Below are 24,441 nucleotides of genomic sequence, written 5' to 3'. Positions count from 1 at the left end.
TTCAAGGTCTCCAACCAGGAAGCTGAATATGAGGCACTGCTACATGGTCTTCGACTAGCAGTTTCTCTCGGCATCAAGCGATTACTTGTTTACGACGATTCTCTATTCGTCGTCCAGCAAGTCAATAAAGAACGGGACATCAACATGGATACAATGGATGCATACGTCGAAGAAATCAGAAAGCTCGAAAACAAGTTCTCAGGATTAGAAATCCATCACATAGACCGTGACAACAACGTGGGAGCCGATGTCCTTTCCAAACTTGGATCTACCCGAGCAGCCGTTCCACCTGGAGTTTTTGTCCATGAACTTCATCATCCATCAGTCAAGGTACAAAGCGAACAAGCCACTAACACGGAGGCCCCGGCCACAGTCAGGGAAGTACTAAGGATCGAAGAAGATTGGTAGATCCAGTTTATCGACTTTATCAAGGAGTTCAAGCTTCCACCACATGTCGATCCTAAAAGCGCTGAAGATGCCCATATCATCAGGCGTAGCAAAGGTTTCGTCCTTGTTGGCGACAACCTATACAAGCGCTCTGCTTCTGGCATCCTCATGAAGTGTGTTACCCTTGAAGAAGGCAAAGACATCCTCAGAGAGATACACGAAGGAGTTTGCGGCAACCACGCTGCGTCAAGTACACTAGTCGGCAAGGCTTGCAGGTCAGGCTTCTTCTGGCCAACAGCTGTTTCAGACGCAGAAGACCTCATCAGACGGTGCCCTGGCTGCCAATTTTTTGGCAAAAAGACTCACGTCCCAGCACACAACTTGATAACAATTCCTCCATCATGGCCGTTCGCCTGTTGGAGTTTGGACATGATCGGACCATTAACCGTAGCTCTAGGAGGATTCAATCATGTGCTGGTAGCAGTCGACAAGTTCACCAAGTTGATCGAGTACAAGCCCACTGTCAAGATCTCATCCGATGGAGCAGTGGATTTTATCTCTGACATTATTCACCGGTTCGGATTTCCTCATACCATCATTATGGATCTTGGCTCTAACTTCACGTCATAATCTTTTTGGGATTTCTGTGACAATTCCTGCATTGAGGTCAAATATGCTTCAGTAGCTCACCCTCGAGCAAATGGTCAAGTAGAGCGCATCAATGGCTTAGTACTCGACAAATTGAAAAAAGACTCTATGACGCTAACACCAAGAAAGGTGGCAAGTGGATTCAAAAACTACCTCATGTGGTCTGGGGGCTGCGAACGCAGCCCAGCAAAGCAACTGGACAGTCTCCTTTCGTCCTCACTTATGGGTCAGAGGCTATACTACCCGCTGATATCATGTGGAAATCTCCAAGAGTAGAAGCCTATCAAGAAGGAGAAGCAGATGAAGCTCGACAACTTGAGTTAGATTCAGTCGAAGAAGCCAGAATTAATGCTTTAACCCAATCGGCTAGATATCTTCAAGGAGTCAGACGCTATCACGATCGCAATGTCTAGCAAACATCTTTCAACATTGGAGATCTGGTATTACGAAGGATTCAAGATGAAACAGGATTGCACAAGTTAAATTCCCGATGGGAGGGTCCTTTCATCGTAACTAAGGTTACAAGACTCGGATCATACATAATTTTTGATGCAGATGGCAATGAGGTACCCAATTCCTGGAATATTGAGCACTTGCGCAGATTTCATCCTTGATCAAAGTAACATGGTGATGTCAGTTGATCTCTTTAATAAAGCAAAGATTTTTATTAGCTTTTCGACTACATTAAAGGCAGCTTTCAATCTGGTAGCATCATCACTACCCTACACAAAGGTTCATCCAACCAGGGTAATCTCTACAGATTCATACCGACCTGGATAACCTATTCAGGATAGCTTACACAGTTTTCCATTAGGATAACTACACAAACCACTTCCTTGTCCTTGACATAAGGGCACAACCTACTCGCCTAGCTCGAGAAGGTATATGGATACCTTTACTAGTTGTCCATCTTGGGTAACTCGACGGAGTTCATCCTAACAAGTCAACTATAAGGAACTCCAGCCTTGCTTTAAAGGCAAAACTACTCACTTGCTTGAGTATGTTATGTATACTACTATATTTTGTCCATCTTGGGTAACCTGACGGGGTTCATCCTAACCGGTCAATCTTAGTAGTTACTCCAGTCTACAAGTTAGATACCCTATTCACAAGCTTGAATAGGTATTGGATATTTCTAAGATGGTTTCATCTTGGATAACTCGACGGGGTTCATCCTAACAGATCTATCTTAGAAGTTACTCCAGTGCTTGGTTAAGACACCGTACTCGCTTGCTCGAGTAGTTTATGGATATCTTTGCAGTCTTTCTATATGAGTAATCCGACAGGATTCACCCTAACTGATCAACTATAAAGATTACTCCATGCAAGCATTCTACTCGACTACTCGAGTAGTTTGTACGTATCCTATGATATCAGATCATACTTCTGAAGACACACCAACAGGATAAGAGCAATGTTTACAAAGACAATGAGTTGTTACAAGCAAGTTACTCTGCCAAGTTCTTCAGAATTTTCTCAGCAATCACTTTTGATTCTTTACAATAGTCCCGGAATTTCTCATCAGAACAATCGGGAGCTATTCCTTTAGCTATGAGAGATAAATTAAACTGAGGCAAGTAAGACTTGACAACTCCTATCATGTGGGTCAGATAATTCTTGGAGGTAGCCGTCATAACATCAAAGATTTTCTTTTGAGCCTCTTCTAAATGCTCTACCAAGGACTTGCTATTCGACGGTCCCTCTTCAAAATTGACCATGTCCACAATGACTTGAGCTGCTGCTACCAGTCGAGTATGGTCATCTGGAGAACCTGAGGGAAGGGTATTTCAGTGATTATTATTGACAAAGCAATATCAAGACAAAAGATCAAATACTCACAAGCTTGAGAATCTGCAACTGTTCTTGAAGCTTTGAATTTTGTTCCTGGAGCTTTGATCTTTCTTCTTCAAGGCCCTTGATCTGCCGCTTCATGTCACAAAGTTCTAGATGATGCTTTTGGTTTGCTTCATACAGCTTGTTCCGAGCGGCAAGGGATTCATCTAGTCGTTTGGCAATCAAGGCATTCTGCTGCACCAAGGTTTTCCGGTTGTCAACAGTCTTATATAAAGCATGAGACTTCAAGGAAGACCGATTGGCAACATCCTGTATCATACAAGGCAAGATTGGTTAGATGTCACCAAACTACTCGACGCATGCAAATAGCAGCAGAGGAAGGCTCACCTTGGTATATTTGAAACACCATTGCATGGAATCTGCGAGCTTCTTCACATTCTCCACATACAACAATTGATCATCAAAGAGCTCCTTACCCAATTCTTCCTGGGTAGATTGCGGCATCGACTGAAAGGGTACTATTCGAACAGTTGGATTCTTCGACCCTTCAGCTTTGTCACCTCCACATCCAGCAACACTTGAAGTACCTTCACCAGCTGCAGAAGGAGTAGACGCGGGTACCTCAAGAGTCGGCTCCTTTGATGTCCCAGACATGTCCACACTTGGGGAGAGAGTAGTCGAGTTCTCGATTAACCCAATTACTGGAGAATCAGGGGTCGATCGAGTACTTGCTTCTGAACTACTCTCCATCTATTTACGGAAGTTCTGGATTTGATTTTTCTCCTGTGCTGGAAGATATTTGATCCTAGCCAAGCAAGATTTTAAATAAGAAAGCTGAGGCAAACGGGAAACAATTAAAGAAATTTAGATTCTTACTGGCCAGCATCAAGACAAGGTATCTTCCTCTGTAGCAATGATCCAGGAGTGGCTTTCCATTTCTTGCTATCATCAGAAGCAACATCTACTGAAGTTGGAGGCATTCAATGCCATGTCTTATAATTTTTCTGCAAAAGAAGCAAAGGTCCATCAGAAGATAAAAACTTTAATTACAAGTACTCGGCGGTTTTTTTCAACACTTACCCATGCATTTTCTGGAGGATTCTTGGCCCAGAATAGTACTGGAAGTTTCAAAGATTTGTCAAAATTATCTAGTACTTTACAACATCTTCTGATTACATTAGAATGCGCTATTGGTTCTGGCGACATTCTGGTAGCATCTTCTAACCCTTGATATCTAAAGGATGGATGTTGTCGATGCTGAAGAGGTTGGATCCGACGGCTCACAAAAGAGAAAACCACGTGATCTCCGGTAACTCCCTTATTTTTCACCTATGCAATGACTCTAAGGAGGCACTCGACTTGTTAGCCACTAGGTCCTATACTTGTCCAGTTTTCTTAGACTTGGGGGGGGCACTAGGAACTCTTTCTGGGAGTGGAGATTCAAAGTTCCCGACATGAAACCAAAATTTCTTCCACTCGAGTCCTTTACCCGCTGGATCATACGCTAAGTACTTGTCTCGAGTTTTAGGGTGGAGTATTAGTTCACATCCGCCGACGACGGCGGGTTTGGTAGCATTTGGGACGGGGACAAGGATGAAGAAATGTTGAAAAAGGTGAAAGTGGGGAAGAATGCCAAGGAATACTTCGCAGAAATGAGTAAAAATAGAAAGATGCAAGATGGATTGGGGAGTCAGATGATGCAATTGGATTCCCCAGAATTGCAGAAGAGCATATAAAAATTCTAACACGGGAAGTGCAAGGCCACGTTCCACGAAATCACGGAATACAACGGTTTCAAGGGTACTTTCCATAGGGTAATCTTCTCCTTCCCCTGCACGCCATTGGATGACGCCCTGAGTTTGGAGGAGACCCAAATTCTCTAGTTCTTGCACCTCTGACTCTGATATTTTGCTTTTGCGCCAACCCGTTGAAAGATTGGCAACTGCTTCCTCTTCAACCTTGGATTTGTCCTTCTTGGGAGCCATCTCAACGTCACGAGTTTAGGCTCGGGGGCTACGAGAGGGGCTAGGGATGGCAGCGGGCAAGTGTGGATCTAAATTTGACGGTGGCCAGGACTTCAAAGGGTAAAACCCTCACAAGTTACCAGACGGATTTATATGGTTTCTGGTGGCAATTTTATGAATATTTAGGAGATCAACGGATTCTTTCCTTTTTAGAGAAGTTTTCATTACCTATTCTGCCACGAGTTTTCTTTGATTCTTAAATCTAAATGGAGATATTTAAATTCAAGACTCGGGGGGCTGCGGGATATGTGTATCAGATATTTATTTTTCAAATTTCTTGAAAAATAATGAAGCAAAAGGACTGAAGTGACCCTCAGCCTGATTCTGCGATTCAACCTAAGGCTCGGGGGCTACTCCATATGGAGCGCGAGTACTTCGCACACCATATATGATCAAGGTTTCGGAGCTTGAGCACCTCACAGCCTCGGTGCAACCAGAAGTACTTGGAGGACTACTTGACATGTCGGCCAAGGCTTAGGAGCGCACGTCCCGGGTCATCCAGCATGGCTCTGACCCGGAGCGCTAGGTCGGGGGGGGGGGGGGGCGCCACGTGTCCCGGGATGTCGGGCTCCCGGGTTCGTTGGCTTAGGAGCGAAGGCAGCTCCCCACGCGGCTTGGTGGGCCATCCCGTTTTCGGCCTGGTGAATCTGCTGGGCTTCTCTTTGCACGAGTCGGGCCCGTCAGGGGTCTCGGGTTTATACCCTCGTCAGAAGCCACTAACGAAGCGGACCAGCAGAGCTAATATCGGCCCAGCGGTAATTAAAAAAACTAACACGTGTGAAGCAGCGATAGGCCTAAAATAGGGAGTTGCTCCCATTGCTCGGATTTCTTCCCGCATAAGAGTGTACATATATTTAGTATATCTGTTTAGAGTATATGTAAAAAAGCAGATGGGTATCCATTCTAATTTCATAGAAAATGTTCTTAAATGTTGACCACTCACCCCCAACACATCTTTCTATTGTTTTCAATATTAAACCAAGTGTTGGTTGAGCTATATAACATGTTACAATAATCCTTTTTAATACAATTGAGTGTTCTATTCAATGAATATATGCTTAATGATATGTATTAATTTAGCACTATTATCCGAGTAGGTATTGTCTAATCTTAGAATTTATTGTAATATTCATGCATAAATATTTGCACTCACTCAAAACATTGTTGCTATTATTTCGCAAAAAACATTGTTGCAATTCACATAAAAATAAGGTACAATTAATTGGATAGACCACCACTCATATAGTACCTTAAATGACTAGATTTAATATTCAAACGATAGAATTTGGTTGGTGTGTGTGTATTTCAGCATTGTGAGATTTGTGCTACAATATTTGCATTTAACCATGACATGTAAGAAAAATGTGGTATTATATTTTCATTGTTCCTAAGAGCAGCCACATTATGGTGAAAAACGATGCTCCAACTTTCTCTTTCCTGTCAGAGCATCATTTTGCACATTGCAACCAGCAATGCTTGAATAAAAAAACCTGGCATCGATGATGAAAATTAGGGGTGCAAAATGGTGACCTCTAGGTGCGCCTCCAACTCTTTTTAATTTAAATATTTGTACTACTTCAAAATAGAACCTCATTTTGAATAAAATAGTATAAATATTTGAACTAAAAAGGATTGGGGTGCATCTAAGAGTCTCCAATTTACACCCTTAACGAAAATAATTCCGTAGCTGCTCGCCGAGCAAAACAACTCCTGCTCATCTAAGGAAAAGTCTATTGTCGGGGGTTGTTTATTTGTGCACTGGACCCACCATTGCATATTGCAGCTAGAATGAAAAAAATAAAACTTTGGCAATAATTTGATACTAGTTGAATATCCCGCGCGTTGCTGCGGGATTTTAGGGCAAAAATGTTGAAGTTGAGTGTGTTGAAAAGATAGAGTTATGAAGTTGCAGCCAATTTTAGCATTGCATATATATGGCATGTTTGTATATAAGAAATGCTTAAATATGGAAGTCGATGTACATATAAAAAGTTCTAGTTGCATAAACCGATAAAAAGAGGAACCATAATAGTTATGATAAGGATGCGTAAATTTTATTCCGGGAGGAAATGGAAATATCCGCATCATTTTGTGAAGCAAGAGATTGGACTTTGTATTGACTCTCTTGGATAACTGAAGTTTCTGGAATTTTTTTATAAAATTAAGTGTGAGCAACGCAATTGTGTGAAATGTTGATAATCAGAAAGAATATATTTTGTTTAATAGTTTTATTAGTACATATGTTTCATTGGACCAATGTAGATATTTTGAATTGGTTATGGATTCTCCACCATCGTGATTTGTATTACTGTAGTATAATAGGATGTTAGGGATGGGTGTGACAAAAATACTTGAGGGATGTCAGCACTTACATTATTTTTTTAACATTTTGTTGCTAATTCTGTCATAAAAATTGGTCATATGGCAATATAAAACCAAGTAAAAAGGTAAGAAATCTTAGTGGGTTGCGGAAGACCAAGATATGAGCTTTCATTCAGATCCAATGGTTGAAATAAAATGATGATGTGGCTTCACCACAAGTGAGAGAAATATCTATTAATGACTCTTAGTGGGTTGCACTTATATAAGATATATAGATTTGGAGCATTGTTTGCACTTTACACGTCGTGGATGCTCTAATTAGTACATTGTAGTAGAATTTGTTTTAGCTCTAAGGTGATAGTTTCACTTTCCGTTTGAAAATTACTCACTCATCATGGACTACATAACCCTGTTCAAATCTTCACTTCAAGTTGATTCCACAAGGATACATGGTTCTTTTCTACTTGTTGAATCATTTGGGCTATTTTTTTTACCGCAATAAATATACGAAGTATTTTTATACTTATTTACAGGTATTGGAGGAGTTCAAAAATATTGTACGGGATCAGAGCTGAATTTATTTATTTTTTGAAATAAATAGAGCTGAATTTATCTCGCGCATGAATCTTGATACACTACGAAACACGCGGTACGTCTGATGAAATGATAACGCCAGCGGCGCTCGGCGCCGTCTCTACCAAACACGGGTTTCCCGGGCCCGCCACCGCCGCTAACCGCTACCAGAAGCTAGAGAACCGGGCGTGTCAACCACCCATTGGACCCCCGCGCGCTGTACGCTGTTCGGCGGTTGCGCTCGATCCGCGTCTCCGTGCGGCCGTGTGAGAGAGAAGGGAAGGGGAGCGGACAGCGGAAGCAGGAGGGGGTCGTCATCGCGTGGTGACCGCGCCGCTCTGTTCCTCCGTCCCCGCCCCCCACCTCCGGCTCTCGCCGTCACATGTACGTCCGCCGCCCCGATCCCCGCGCTCGATCCCCTTGCCGCCGCACCCCATCCACTGCTCGATCTACTCGTCGTCTGTGCTGATCTGTTGCTTTTTGCCCTGATTTTTCTGGTGGGTTTTTGCCCGGGAGAACAGGTCGTGTGGCGCGGGGGGAGCTCTGATCCGGATGGTGCAGCGCCGCGGGATCGCGCACGGCCATGATTGATCGCGAACAAGCAGGTCGGACACCTTTCAGCTCCAGATCTTGCTCTCTGACGCCGTTTCCAGTGTGGAGGCTCGCGCCTTGTGAGTTGTAGTGGCGAAAAGATGCGATTTTTCGTGGGGTTTCAGCGAGAATTCTCTGTGTGTCCGGAGAAGCTCCCGTTGTAACTGAGTTTCACTGAGCATTCTGAACTGAGTTTCACTTACCGTTCTGATAACTCGGGACACATTAGTTGGAGGAAGTGCCTGGGTTCCTATATGGTGCTTTAGTGATGCCATTATGCTCGAAATTTCATTTTTCTATAGAAAATTGTAGTGACAGTTTGCTGTGCTCGTTTGTGTCCTTATCTGAGGTGGTGCTTCTGTTTTTTTTAACTGACTGTTGGTACATCATGTGAGGAAATTCACTGGGTGTAGTGCTTCTTGGGAAATCTGTAAGTTCCGAGTAATAGTAATACTGTAAAAGGATACTTTGGGCGGAGTATGGCACTGCTGCTCAGTGCTAGTGGGGATATGCTGTGCTAAAAAAAGATGTCCCGTTGGGTTATAGTAGTATGTTTGGTGAAGCAAATGTTATATACTTACTGCACTTTATTCTTTATTATAGATTTCAAGTCAACACAATTTGATTTGACAACGCATATGAAGTCATGACGTACTGATGGTTAATTGAAGGTCTAGTGAAGGCATGACCTTTTGTTGAATTATTATATCTGTGTGTAATATTTTGCTGAGATTAGTTGATATCATTCTATAATAAGTTTATTTGGATTTCCGCAACTATGCTATGTTTTTTTTCCCGGAGTTATCTTAGTTATAAGATAGAAGAAGAGGCCAAAATAGCCGATACAACACACCCCATACCCACAAACACTTAGATTACATACGTGTCCAAATCAGTCACAAAACGACCAACAAGGGTCTCTATAAGTGCAATCAGCTAGTAGGACTCCTAGCGACCAAGGCAATGAGCCTTTTTGCTCCTGAAAGCATCCAGAGGTCGGCCTCTTCTTTAGCCAAGAGGATAGCCCGATCAACTCTGGGGAGACTTCGTTGAACACATTGTCATTCCTTGCCTTCCAGAGAATCCAACTCCCTAAAATGATCAGAGTGTTAAGACCACGTCTAGTGGCCGGGCCTACTGAATCCTGTGCTTGTTGCCACCAAGCAAATGTGATTGAAGAAAATGTGATGGATTCTAGTCTTTTTTCTTGAGTAGATGATAGAGGCAGGGTTAGTGCCATCCATGTGTTAATTTCAGAATGTTGGGGTTCCTTCAGGTTTCTGTTGAGATCAATTCTTCAGGTTTCTGTTAAGATACCCCTTGCTTGGTCAGTCGTATGTTGTTTGGATCTTGATGTACTAAAGATGCCTTACCTATTGTTGGCATCCTTTTTCTTTGGCGAAGTCTTTAAATATCAGGATGTAATGCCATATCTTGAGTAGATGCATATTATATTAAGAACTGCATGGATGGTTTTACTTTGCAGACATAATAGTACTATTTTTTTTCATTTTCTTATATTGTTTATTTGATGCAGAGGAAATGCAAGTTAATAATGAGGCGCCACTAGGGTGCCTCAAGCCAAATATTTCTCAGTATAACTCTCCAGAGCAGAGAGGTGGAATTGAAGGAGTTCCTGAGAATAATGAAAAAAGGAGTGATATGGTTGTTGCGGAAAAAGTCTGGGAGGCGTCTCTTGTTCCAACTCAAGGCCTTAGCAGACCCTTTTACCGACAAGAATTTTATGCTTGGCCATATATTTATTCAGATTACCAAATGGTGCGTCAGCCACTACCTTATGGATTCGAGAACCAATTTTGTCAAGTAAATAGGGACCACAGTTTTCCTATTGAGAACAGAGTTCAGTATCTTCCATTCAAGATGCTCCCCCAAGGTCACCCCCATGATGCACAACTTCAGGAATTTCAATATTTTGTGGTTATTGACTTTGAAGCAACCTGTGACAAGGTGAACAATCCATTTCCACAAGAGATCATTGAGTTTCCATCTGTCTTGGTTAACAGTGCAACTGGGAAACTGGAAGAATGCTTTCAAACGTACGTTCGGCCAACATATCATCAATTTTTGACTGACTTCTGCAAGGAGCTTACTGGTATACAACAGATTCAGGTCAGTGCATACTCCAATGTAGTCATAAATTATTAGAGTATTAATACTGAATAAGTTGTGTATGATTGCTTAAGCCAATATTTTGTTTTTTCTAACTAGTCATATATGTAACCGGAAGGTCCCGGGTTCGAGCCCCAGCCTCTGCACATTTGTGTGGGTAAGGCTTGGGGCTTAAAAACAACCCTTCCCCAGACCCCGCACAGTGCGGGAAGCCTACGGCACTGGGTATGCCCTTTTTTTTTAACTAGTCATATATGTACACAAGTATAGAGATGGTTATGTAGTCATAATTTTCCAGGAATTTTAAGTCCAGTTTTGAAATGCAGACCCACAAGCGTCTGTTGAAGCTAACATTTATTCGTATTCTTGATGCTGACTAAGACAAAGACTTGTTCATGACCCATAGTTTGTATGTATGTGGTACCAATGGTGGAGCCATGAATCACGAGGGGTCAAATAAAGTGACAAAAAAAAGAGAGATTTGATGAATGGGGCCTTCTAGTACAATATAACAAAATTTCTTGAAACCTTAAGGGCTAAAATGCTCAAGATAGGAGCATGGAGGGGGGCCATGGCTCCTGCCAGCACCTTCCTCGCTCCGCCACTGTGTGGCAGTGTCCCTTTCTCTCTGATCATTATTGGCTAGTTCCACCATTATCCAACATAAATCTCTTTCAAGTGCCTGCATATCTTGTTCCATGTTCACGCTTGATCTCATAGGTAGCTTTCTTGTCCCAGTTTGATACTTTGATATGAAAATTTCAGTCCTTGCTGCTACTGTTTTGAAAGCTTTACTGGAAATGGTTGCATACTGATATTGAAGTTTTTGTAGTATTCGAACTGATATGGAATACAGAATTCTATGTTGTTAACCAATGTGATCACTGATCAGATGCTCTATGAATATTATTACTGCCTGATTCTTCTTTAATTGAAATGTTTGACATTGCGGTATTTGAGATGTGACTGAGGCGGTTATATCCTTCTCATTTAAAGTTATATTTTTATAAAGCTAAGGAAAACCTATATTACAATTTTTATGTACCCAACCTTGTTAATGTCAAGGGCGTGAAGACCCAAGACAGCAGGACCTCGACTACGTAGCTCGTAGTCGCGGCGGGTAACGGCGTCGGGGTTTTTGCCCGGCTGCCCAATGGTGAAGGAGGGAGACTAGAGAGAAAGAGGGAGGATTAGGGTTTATGACTCTTGATTGATCTCACAATATCCGAGTACATCTAGATATAGGCGCGCAGGCCTTTGCAAACATAGAAACAAACTGAATAGAAAGTCCTAAAATCTAGCCACTGGTTGTTGCGGTTGTTGCAGGCGCCTCCTGATAATGTGGGCCCTCCGCTGATAATGGCGGCCCCACATGACAGTTAAACATATTAATGGTCAAACTCTGGAGTGTTTGATGGCACATACTTAAGATGGCAAATAAAAAAAGCATTAACTGTAGTCGATGGAGTTGTAGACTTAAAAACAGTCTAGGAACTAGGTACAATGTAGTTTCTGTATCCAGTCACAGTGCCTGCTATGGTTATGACAAGTCTGTAAGTCCCTGGTACTTTCAAAGCAGTAGCAAGTCACTGATTGGGGACCCTTCGGAAGTTATGATTTTTGAAGGAATTTCACAGAACAGAAATCATATAGAAAAAGTTCGTATGATGCCTTCTTTGGATTGTAGTAATGGTTTCCAAAATTACTAGAGATCATGACAGATGCACTGATATGTGGGATTGTGGGTTTGCCCTTGATGTGTAACAGTAGTTTATGAGGATGGAATGTTTCTGGATCTTTTTTCCAACTTTCAAGATACCACCAGTACCCCAACCTGCATGCTTCCACGTTCTGTCATTGATTGTTTGCCTGTTTGGTTGTGTACATGTGGTATATGCCGATGCCATTTGATGATTGATATTATGGCCTGTTAGTACGCCCAAGAAGAAATAAGAGGACCAATGGGATGTTATGATCATGAATTCATACACGCTCTCCATTTCCTATCAGCAACTAGGGATGTTATGATCATGAATTCATACACACTCTCCATTTCCTATCAGCAACTAAGTACTTGGTCAATGTGTTCACTAACATACGGCATCTAGAGAGCTCCTCAAACTGTATGGAAATCTTCATTTCCCTCTTGATTCTTGAAGGAAACCTAGCACATTAAATCTGATGACAATGTAGCCTTGTTCCTTGGCTATCATGTCAAGGCTAGCAGATGATTTGTTCTTCTTGACTAATCACTTGAACTGTTTAGCACATTATATATGATGGCAATGTAGCATTGTCCCTCGGCTAGCATGTCAAGGTAGAAGATGATATGTTTTTCTTGACTAATGATTAAATTGTTTTAGTTATTTGATGAGTTTTAACAATGTTATATCTTCATTTTTGTTGTTTCTAATGGGAATCTTGATATAGGAGCTCTAAAGTTCAATTTTGTTTAGTAAATCTATTGGACAAGTAATAAAATAACATTTGATTTGTGTGGTGCTTTTATTTTATCTCACTGTTACCATTTCAACCAGAAACAAGCTGAGATGTGAATCACTTGTTCTGTGGTAACCATATGTGTCAGTTTCGAAATTGAGGTTGTCATATGAGTATGATTCAAAATTTTATGATCATTCCATGTATTTGATTGTTAATATATTCTTCTCCTCCATGTATAGGTGGACAGAGGTGTGCCACTAGGTGAAGCCTTACTCATGCATGATAAATGGCTAGAGGACAAGGGCATTAAGAACACAAACTTTGCTGTTGTCACCTGGTCTAATTGGGACTGCCGGACAATGCTGGAGTCAGAATGCAGATTTAAGAGAATTAGGAAGCCCCCTTATTTCAACAGGTAACACATCTTCTATATGCAGGCCTACTAACTTCCAATTTTGTTCAACTCTATTAATTCGCATTGATGAACCTGAAATCTTGTTCGGGGGGGGGGGGGGGTGTACATTTGATGAAAGTAAATGATTGTGAGCATGAATGATGATTGGTGTTGATTTGCAAGCAACTGGCAACAATGTTTTCAAATCGCGCGACTAATCGCGATTAATCGACCTTATCAGTCCAGCGTGCTCGACTAGGCTCCACGACTCGATCAGGCACCCTGATCGACCGGTCGACCGACTAATCGGCGACTAGAAGCGATTAATCGTCCGACTAGGTGTGATCTCGACTAGGTTTGTGTAGCTGGTTTGCTTGTGGGCAGGACTGGAGAGTGAGAGGCCCAAGCCCACTTGGTTAGAAACAAAACTGGAGGGGCACGACCGCATCTAGGGTTGTCGGCAGCCACTCGTCTCGACAGGGGGGCGGCTCCCGCGACCTCCCGCTGCTCGCCAACGGGGAGCTCCACCCCGCGCTGCCGTTCCCTCACCTTCTAGCTCAGATCAGCCGGACAATCCAATGCGCCTCGCTCTGCTCTCGCCACTCATCCAATTCCCTAGCACAAAGCCTCAAAGCTCAGCGCGTATTAATTGATTTTCTTGAGCACAGGTTGCTGCCGGCCGTCGAACCCTCCTCTCCAGGCCGCTGTCCGGCCCCTCATCTCCTGGCCTTCGCAACCTCCTTCCCTCCTTTCCCTCCGGCGAGCTCCCTTCTTCCCTCCGTTCTCTCCGATGAGCTACCCCGACTGGCGACCTCCTTCTGCCGGCGCGCGAGTGTGAACACGGGTGACTGGTCCGGCGAGCTCCAGATAAGCTAGGAGCAATAAGTGATAGAGATAGAAAAAAGCCTAGTAAGTTTTCAGAAATTGTCTCCTTCCTTTCTGTTGAAGCTAATGAATATTATAAGTATATATATATATATACACACATATACATATACATATACATATACATATACATATGTATATATATATACATATACATATGTGTATGTGTATGTGTATGTGTATGTGTATGTGTATGTGTATGTGTGTGTGTGTGTATGTGTATATATATGTATATGTGTATGCATATGTATGTATCTGTATATATATATATATATATGTGTATGTATATGTATATATATATATACACATATACATACATATGCATACACATATACATACATATGCATACACATATACATATATATACACACACATATACATATATCTATATACATACACATATACATATATCTATATACACACACATACATATATCTATATACATACACATATACATACACATACACATATACATATACATATATATATGTATATATATACACATATACATATACATATATATATGTATATGTATACATATACATATATATATGTATATGTATACATATACATATATCTCGCACTTCCACGCGTTGGGTGGTGGTGGTGGAGCTGGCAACGGCGGTGTTGCGCCGGTGCGTGCGCTCGCCGCTCGCCTGCCTGTGGCTTCCGGATTCGGTCGGGCGATCTAGCTAATACTCAGAGCGCATCCACCACCACTCCACCTAATTAGTAGCCATCTCACTCCCATTGTAATATAGAAATAAGGGAGAAGCTATAATCGCCCTTCGCCTGTAAGGTAATCCACGGTTGTGTAAGTGCTTGGGGTTTCCCGAAAGGGAAAGCCGTATGTAAGTTTGCTTTGTGGAAATGGATTAAGCTTTCCTGTGAATTTCCCTGCTTTCCTTTGAGCTCGTGCATACGGGGTGATGTCTCTACGCTAGGGACCCTAGAGGAGAAACCTCTGCGTTGAGTTGCTCTCGTTTAGCCCATGGAGAGGCGTCTGAGAGAGCCTGTGTCCGCAGAGAAGTGTTCCCTTCGGGTGGAACTGCCTGGGGAGACGGTAGAGCCTGAGTCTTGTGTACGCGACATCAATCATTTGGGCGTGGAAGACTATACACCGAATATATTCTCACCGAATATATTCTCGAATATATCCAGAGAATATCACGTGAAGGAAGTGGACAAGGCAAAAGGAATAAACAGTAAAATCAACAGTGAGTTCTACTGTAGCCAGTACAATTATTGAAGGCAGCGTTATCGTCCAGCTGTCTAGGCAACAGTAAAGAAGGATAATTGAAGACGCCGGGTGTCCAGCGCTTCCTTAAGCCTGAAGGCTCCTCCCGTCTATAAAAGTACTGGCTACACTTTTGGAGAATCTTTTGCTTTAGATAATGCATTTCCTTTCTTACTGTGTTGCTTATGAAAATATTATATTAAGCAATTGGCTGATGGAATCCTCCGATACATAATCGAGCATTCTTAGAACTATGATTGGCATGCAAAAAGAAACATTTTTACGTACAACTGATTGAGAGGGGATGGGCATGCATTTCCTCTCTTATTGTGTTGCAGTGTTGCTTGTGGAATATCTAATTGAGCGATTGATTGATTGATTGAAGCGTAGATACTTTTCTTTAGACATGCTATAGCTCGTGTATATAAGTTACGGAGGAGCCCAAATGAAAGAACATGGAAAATATGTACTGTAGGACATATTTGAAACGGAGGGAGTAAAAACATCTACCTGCGTTAGCCATCAAGACATGAGTTGAAGAGTTGGACATACCTTCCAGAACCATTTGATTTGGACATACCTTCCAGAAGAGTTGGACACTATTCAAATTCAGCAGTTACTATTCAAATTCGTGGCACTATTCAAAATATCAGGTACTATTCAAATTCGGAATATGAATAGCGCACGAGCACTTCAACTGAGTGGCTCAGGCACCCAAATTCACTTACTATTCTTTGCACTATGCAGAGCACTTCTTGCGATTATGCAAAATATGTGGCACTTGATTACGATGAGTGGATGCAGTATGGGTGTGTGATGCTATTCAACGATAGCGACCTTCGTGGATGGTGGACGAGTGCGTAATTATTATGCGGGTGATTAGCAGGGTAATATTTCACAGCTAAAATTCAAGTAGCAACTGTTGGATGATAGCGACCTCTTGTGAGTGCGTGATTATTTGAGCGTGATTAGTGAATATGCAGGGTATGGGTAATGCGTGATTCTCAGGATCTTGGCAGGTTGGCGAAACCAAAATTTCAGCCGGTGGAGTGTCTTATGCTTGTGTAAATCCTACTCGGTACTCACCGCATGCATCGCTGGCTTGGTAGTGGGGAGCGAGCTGATGGCTAGTGTACTGCTGAATTTGAATAGTGCCACGAATTTGAATAGTAACTGCTGAATTGATGCCAGTGAAGGAAGTGGACAAGGCAAAAGGAATAAACAGTAAAATTGTTGATAACACCTGGTTGTTTGGATTATCAATTTGTGGCATGATATTCTCTGGATATATTCGAGAATATATTCGGTGTATAGTCTTCCACGCCCGAATGATTGATGTCGCAGACATCAAGCAAACACTATGGCATGCTTATCCTTATCCCACGGCGAAATTGTTGATAACACCTTACTATCAAATTGTATATGTGTATATATATACATATATATATGTATATGTATATGTATATGTGTATGTATATAGATATATGTATATGTGTGTGTATATAGATATATGTATATGTGTATGTATATAGATATATGTATATGTGTATGTATATATATATGTATATGTGTATGTATATATATATGTATATGTGTATGTATATATATATGTATATGTGTATGCATATGTATGTATATGTGTATGCATATGTATGTATATGTATATATATATGTGTATGTATATGTATATATATATGTGTATGTATATGTATATATATATGTGTATATATATATATATGTATGTATATATATATATGGATCCTAAATGTCCTGGACGACTAGGGTCGATCAGACCCGACTAATCGACCCTAGTTGACGACTAAGTTCACCCATTGTTCGATCAGACGATTAGGCGATTTAAAAACATTGACTGGCAAATTGCCAAAACACAAGAAAAATTGGAAAATGTTGCCAATTTCATTTTATTGGTGTTTGTTTCAACTCTTTTTGGAGCTGTTCTGTCCCATTACTTTTATGTAAGTTATATTTCATTCACATGATAGAAATATAACGTTTGGATGCTATAATATTAAAATGGGTTGTGGAAGCTGGATCCCTGTGTAGTAATGGTTGACGATTTTGATTTCATATCCTGTCTGTTTATGCTGTAGCCTGTAGGACATAAACTGAAGGTGAATTGTGCTGCTCATTTTCCTCTTTGACAAGCTTGTATAGATAAATACCCTGATAGCAGATGGCTTACATCCATTTAAAGAAATGTGTACATGATTGCACCTTATGCTTTGGGAGGGGGCGATGGAGGAGGCGACGTCAGGAGGGGGGGGAGTGGGAGTGGGAGTGGGAGTGGAGGTGGCGATGTCGTGACGGGGGCGGAGGGGATGCCAGGTGGTGGGGCCTCGGTGAGGGTGACCGATGAGAGTGAATGGATAAGGTGGGTGGGTGCTGGCGATCCCGAATTGGGCTTGGGCAGTTGGGCAGCTTAAATGGGCCTTTCTATTCAATGCTTAGCCTGCTGATCTCTGTTTTTTTATCTTTTTCTTTTTTTAGTGTATGTACATATGAAGCATCGCCTTGGCGTGGCTAGGCTCTATGCGGAAGGTTACAGCCTAGTGAGTGCCTAGCGCCTTTTGTAACCTTGCATACAACTTTTTTGGATTGACATTATACATGTAGGTTGCACCCAACACCTGCCAGACAAATGGGTGTAAGGTGGTCCTCGGTGATTCATAGATGATGGCATAGCATGTTGCAAATTTCTGTAGTTCTATGTGGCCTATAGAGGTCTTAAGGTAGGACCTATACTTGACAAAACAGTAATAACTACCTCAACCTTTCCTCTCTTTCACAGGTTTTTTTTTATGCTCTCGTCTTTCACTGAACAGAGCAGCCATTGCATGTAATATTTTTATCCTTAAGACTAGATTGTAAGCTAGAGGACCGCCTCTGGCCTTGCTATCTATTCCCAAACTTGTAGCTCCCATCTCTAGTACGATTGCAAACTCATGCTCATGCCCTTGTATTTGGTAGGAAACGTAGGCTGTAAAGTCAAAATCAAGACCCAATTTGGTAGATGTATAACCTACTCGAATTGAAAACCAGCACCAAAATTGCACTTAGCGTCACAGATTTGTCATGGTTTCGATAACCTTAAGGCTCTGTTTGGATGTAGATATTGAGAGGGTTAGAATTGAATTGGGTTCAATACCAAAGCAGCCGTGGTATTGAAATGGCTATAATGCCAATATCATTGTTTGGATGATCATTGAGTTGCCTTTTGGAATCATAGCAAGTAGCTCAAATCTGATTCCTGTTTGGATGCAAAAGAATGGAATTGAAATATGGTACGAGATTGACCAAAGGGGAGTTCGACGGCCGCGTCCATGGCGGGCGAAGCTAGACCTAGGGGGAGCTTGACGGCGGCGTCCATGGAAAGAGGGTGGATCTCAACAGCGGATCTCCCTCAACCACGGCCAGAGCGAGCGGAGCTCAACCTCGGATGGGAGATTGACCTAGGGAGGAGCTCGATGGTCGGCGTCCATGGCGGACGAGCTCTGTCCTCTGTGCTGGACTTGCGCCGCCGCCGCCGAGCCCCGTCCTCCTCCGCGCCGAACTCCGGCCGGCGTCCATGTACCGCGGAGAGATTTGAGGGGAGCGGCGCGGCCTGGGGCCTCTCCAGTGTAGGGGAGGGGCTCAGGCCGGGGCCTCGCCGACGGAGGGGCGCGCAGGGGAGCAGCGTGGCCCGGAGCCTCGCTGGTGGAGGGAGGCGCAGGACCTCGGTGGCGACGGAGGGGAGTGGCGCGGCCCGGGGCCTTGCCGGCGTGGCGCAGGGAAGCAGCGTGGCCCGGGGCCTCGCCGGCGGCGGAGAGGAGCTGGAGCGGCGCGGGGCCTTGGGGGCGGAGACAAGCAGCCAAGGTTGGACCTTGCCGGCGGAGAAGGCTGCATAGGGCAGAGGGGAGCGATGCAAGAGAAACGGGGAGAAGCATTGATTCTTTGCAATACGGAGGGGAGGGGCTCGGTATTGAGGAAGGGGTTGCGGCAATAGGGGGAATACCACTTGGTATTGTGGTCGATTTCCAATTCCAATTCCTAGGTTATCCAAACAATAGGTATTCAGTGGATCCAATTCCAATTCCGAATTCCAGGGTTCAATATCTACATCCAAACGGGGTGTAAAGCTCATCTGCACCCAACACTATTCCACCAATCCAACAAATCAAATCTTCAGGACTGGTGTGGGTTTGCAACGGGAGTAGATATGTGGGTGCTGAATGGAACTATTTAACTTGCATGGAGGTTCAGTTGAACTGATGCTGAATTACTGGGTGGTTTGTGCAAATCCATTTTGTAAATATTATTTGAGACATTTCTGCACATCATTTACATAGGTCTAATTTAAATTTATCATACAAAATATTCTGGATAGCCCACAAAAGTTTAGAAAATGGTTACCGTATCCCAAAAGGTTATGATATTATTTTATGATTGGAGAATGTATCTTGAATTGTAACATTACCATTTTACTGCAGTAAAATATCTTCCACACATGCTTCTAATTTCTGGAAAGGATGTAACCTTAGTTGTTCTGCAGCGTTAACTTTGAAGCGAAGTCCATGATATGCTTTTTTCCTTTTTTTCTCATCTCTATTGTTCATGAAATATCAGGATTTTTCCTGTGTCCTTTTGTGCTTGTTGAAATTGCTATTCATTGGCGCACTATGTGGCCTCTGTTTTACACACAAAAAAACATTGGAGCCAATTCCTTCGGTGCCATAAAATTTTCCGAATTCCTCTCAATGCCATGAAAATTCTGATTTTGGCTGGATAACGAGCCGGGCTCAGCTCGCTCCAGCTCGTTATCTTAACGAGCTGACTCGGCTTGGCTTGATAAGCTAACGAGCTAAAAGCTGAGCTCGACTCGGCTGGATAAAAACCGAAGCAAGCTCATGCAGCTCGCGAGCAATACATCACAAACACAGAGCCACGTGAAAACATAGAAGAAATAGACTAGAATCGAATCAAATTGATCTTTAAACCAAAGAAGTGAATTGAATCAATTTGAATGGACTTCGCAGGAAATTGCCCATCTCACGAAAGCAATGAAATAAACGCAGTAGAAAGTAAAAACAAGGATTGGAAATTTGAACTATTGGAGATGGGATGTACTGATGATCCCCTGGCCATGGGGCTTGAGCATGACGTCCATGCCTGTGAGCTCGCAAAGCTGAGCACTGAGTGACGACGAGGTGTGGAGCTGGTCCTGTGGCTCCATGGGAGCAAAGCAAAGCTGAGCACTGAGTGACGACGAGGTGTGGAGCTGGTCCTGTGGCTCCATGGGAGCAAAGCAACGTGGCACAGCAGCAGGGTAAAGAAGTCGTGGATAGGGTCCATAGGGAAGCCAGAGCGCCGGTGCTACGCGAGAGGGAGGAACGGCCAATTAGGGAGCGGCGCAACGTGAGAGGAAGAGGGGAGAGCGGGGGTGGGAGATGGAGGAACGAGGAGCAGGCGGCGAGCAGTGGCGAGATACGAGAGAGAGAGAGAGAGAGAGAGAGAGAGAGAGAGAGAGAGAGAGAGAGAGAGAGAGAGAGAGAGAGAGGAGCAGGAGCGGCGGCGTGATGCACGCGAGTAGGGAACGATTAGGGGTAGGGTTCAAATGGATGGAGTCGTAACTGAAGATTGTGGGCTCGCTTGGGCCTCGATTGCTCGTATTGTGGGCTGCTGGCTTGCTGCACTTCCCCAGCTCGTTTAGCTCGCGAGCTGCTCATGAGCAAGCTCGTTATAACAACAACAACAACAACATAGCCTTTTTTCCCAAGCAAGTTGGGGTAGGCTACAAGCTCGTTATAACTATCAAGCAAAAATACCAGCTTGGCTCGTTAACAAAATGCAACAAGCCAATGCAACGAGCCGAATCGAGCTAGCTGCGAGACGAGTGAGCTATCAAGCCACGAGCATTTTGTCCAGCCCTAATCCCTAGTATGCCATTTCCACTAGGGATCTAATAGATTTTAATGGCACAGTGTTAAAAGGGGAATTGGCATCACGTGAAATGACATTTGTGCCCCTATTTCACTGAATAAAGGGCCCACTTGCAGAACATTATCCTCCCCCTCTATCCTCTCGGTTCTCCTCTCCCAATTTCTAGATCTCTCCTGTCGCCCTCTCCATCTGCCCCTGAGGCATCGACAAGTCGACAACCCCCTTCGTTGGCCCCACGCAAGCTAGGCGCGGTGAGCGCGGCGGCCACGGACGTTGAGGCACGGAAGCCTTGTGGGTTGCTAGGCAATGTGCGGCCCTGCGGGTGGCCAGGCGGCGCCCCCGCGCAGCCAGGCAGCGGTGCAGGAAGCCTGAAGCTGGCCGCTCGGCCACAACATCCTGAAGCCGGCCGCTCGGCCTGCAATCTTGCGCGCCGTGCAGCAACCCGAAGCCAGCCGCTGGAGCTCCTTCCCCCATTCCGCTTTGAACTTCCACGGTCTTCATGCGGATCCTGGCCCTGCTGTACCTTCCCTTGCGCGTCAGCTGCTGTCGGCGCCTCGAATGAGTCCCAGAATGAAGACGACAAGGCTGGTAGTGTGACCCATTCGTGTTGTGATTTTTTTTTTCAATTTGTGTTGATTTGTGCAGCCACACGCATGATGGCATCGATCTGTGTTTCCGTTTTGTCAATTTGTGCACCATTTAACTTGATGTTCATGTTTCATGATTAATAGGATATGAATCTAGTCACGATTAATATTATGTGTGTGATTTTTGTCATCTCAGTATAAGACATCAATCTACTTGGGTTTGTATTATCTCCATCTCTATTTTTTTTTCATATGATATGAACTTGAAATGGCATGTAAGAGAAAAGGACAGATATACTTCATTTCATTAAGGGGCACATGAGTCTTTTCCATGGCATAACTGCTGTTAGAAAGAAATGGCATTCAAGGGATAAATCAAAGTTTTCATGGCACTAAGGGGAATTCGGAAAATTTTGTGGCATTGAGGAAATTCATCAAAATTTTCATGGCATTGGAAGTCCATGGTTCTAGATGGGCTTTTACGTTTGAATTTTGTAGGTTATTCAGCTGGCTGGACTCCATTTTGTGTTCACAGTATCAAGAACAATGGAAAACAAATTTTCTTGTGGTTTGAAATTCCGATGTTTATAGACTACTAGCATCGTGCCCGTGCGTTGCTACGGCTAATATAAACTTTTTAGCTACACGAGACTGCTAATTTTTGCTCTTCACTCTGTGTACAGACCGTGTCGTGACCGTGTGAGGTATTGATTGTCCGGGTTCCTATTGGGCGTCGGATTGATTTGTTCGGGTTCCGATTGATTTGCCCGGGTTCGATTAAGAAATAGTAGAGATAGAGAAGAGATAGAGATAGTGATTGATCAGTTTTGTATTCTTGTACGCTGCAATTTTCTATCGGATATGTACAGTTGTCCGTTCTTTAATTTATATAGGGATCTACGTGATCGAGTTGTGGATGGAGGGTTTATCCGACTCGCATATGGGATGAATTAAGGTCCGCATGTTAATAACACAAGACGGACCAAACCAAAAATTTAGGTGGAAACCTTACTCGCTTTAGAAATAGGTATAGATATGTGGAAGTTTATTCAGTTGGCATAAGTTTGTTCGTAAAGAAACACCGCCAACATTTTTTTTGTTGCTACAATGATAGAACTAAAGAATGAAACGTGTGGATAATTTAAATTATTTGAATTATAAATTACTAATGTTATAATTTTGACTTGTATGGTAATTTGAAAGATCAGATATGATATTTATGCAATACTGTATTATATATAACATCAGGATTGTCAATTGGACCCCTTTTTTGGTGTCTGAACTTCATTGCAGAGAACAAAGGTATCACTTAATATAGCTAAAGAATCTCTTTATCTTTCATTCTAAAGGTAACCATATACTTGTGTTTTTACCATAAGATACAGTTTCGTTTTCCTCAAATTGTCACCTCATAGACTAGCAAGTGGAAGGTTTCTAGCTCATACCTGATGAGTCGATAGTGTTTTGAGCATATGATGTGGTGTGAAGACCAGTTTTTTTCCCCTATAGAGCTTTATCTGAAATAATCTTGAATGCTATTCTAAATTTGATGTCTTTTGCCCAATTTTTTATCAGGTGGATCAACCTGAAGGTACCTTTCCAGGAAGTGTATGGGGATGTCCGTTGCAACTTAAAGGAGGCAGTTCAGTTGGCTGGCCTTACATGGGAGGGTCGTGCTCACTGTGGACTTGATGATGCTCGCAACACTGCTCGCCTCCTGGCACTAATGATGCACCGGGGCTTCAAATTCTCTATCACCAACTCACTTGTGTGGCAACCTGCCCCACAGGCAGCAACCTGCCTGCTATCCCCTGACCGCTCTCCAGATCCTGTCCAACCGCAGCTTAAGCCGAATGAGATGCTGGGATCTCCTGTGCAGGTTAATCCATATGCCGCCTCCGCAGGGAAGGACAGAGCAATGTACTGCTACTGTGGTGTGCTGAGCAGGTGGAGCGTTGTGCGCAAGCCAGGACCCATGCAAGGACGTTACTTCTATGGATGCGGCAACTGGACCGCCACGAGGCGGACGATCTGCCCATACTTTGCATGGGCATAGTAGAGACGTAATGTGCTTCCGTCCAAGATCTCAAGGGCAAAGGACCTGGTGCTTTAACTAAGGGAGGCGCTATGTTGCAGTTGCCTGCTCCTCCGCTGTGCCTCCCGATCCGTATATATTATGATATAACTTTGCTCATAAGGCAATGGAAGTTCACTAGGTAGTGTCTAACCTGTCATGCTGACTTCTGTTGATAGAAGAGAATGGGCTCAGATGCTGCTTAGGTGTGATTTATCCATGAATAATCTAAGTTTGTGGACACTGTTTTTAACTTAATGGAACTATTGTAGGTGTGGCTTGTGCAACTTGAACTTGTAAGCTTGGTTTGCAGATGAGTGGTAAACAGCTTGAACTTTTACTAAGGCCTACTATACACATGCAAAAGAATTAACACATCTGGTATCAGAACTTTTTAAGAAACGCGGTAGAATGAA

General features: G+C 43.2%; 1 protein-coding gene and 1 long non-coding RNA gene across 7 annotated transcripts; both read left to right on the top strand.

The window, feature by feature from the left end:
- The first annotated feature begins 7,940 nt into the window (after positions 1 to 7,940).
- LOC120673525 (3'-5' exoribonuclease 1-like) lies at positions 7,941 to 24,369 on the top strand. 6 transcript variants are annotated; one of them, XM_039954389.1, is made up of 7 exons: positions 8,086 to 8,132; positions 8,270 to 8,353; positions 8,943 to 9,010; positions 9,877 to 10,469; positions 13,151 to 13,326; positions 23,200 to 23,253; positions 23,527 to 24,369. In XM_039954389.1, the coding sequence occupies exons 4-7, from the start codon at positions 9,882 to 9,884 to the stop codon at positions 24,005 to 24,007; spliced, it is 1,299 nt and encodes a 432-aa protein (XP_039810323.1). In that variant the 5' UTR covers positions 8,086 to 8,132; positions 8,270 to 8,353; positions 8,943 to 9,010; positions 9,877 to 9,881; the 3' UTR covers positions 24,008 to 24,369. The 6 variants fall into 6 exon arrangements, with proteins under 6 accessions (XP_039810321.1, XP_039810325.1, XP_039810326.1 ...); XM_039954388.1 differs by having other exon boundaries at positions 8,087 to 8,132; positions 8,943 to 9,021; XM_039954387.1 differs by lacking the exon at positions 8,943 to 9,010 and having other exon boundaries at positions 7,941 to 8,132.
- On the top strand, positions 17,734 to 22,195 carry LOC120673527. Its single transcript, XR_005674675.1, has 2 exons — positions 17,734 to 20,631; positions 20,695 to 22,195. It is a non-coding gene; the product is annotated as an uncharacterized LOC120673527 (long non-coding RNA).
- Positions 24,370 to 24,441: the final 72 nt, after the last annotated feature.

The sequence above is a fragment of the Panicum virgatum genome, chromosome 5N, assembly GCF_016808335.1.
Source record: "Panicum virgatum strain AP13 chromosome 5N, P.virgatum_v5, whole genome shotgun sequence".
In the NCBI taxonomy this organism is placed as follows: Eukaryota; Viridiplantae; Streptophyta; class Magnoliopsida; order Poales; family Poaceae; genus Panicum; species Panicum virgatum.
This window is presented reverse-complemented; position numbering and strand designations above follow the sequence as displayed.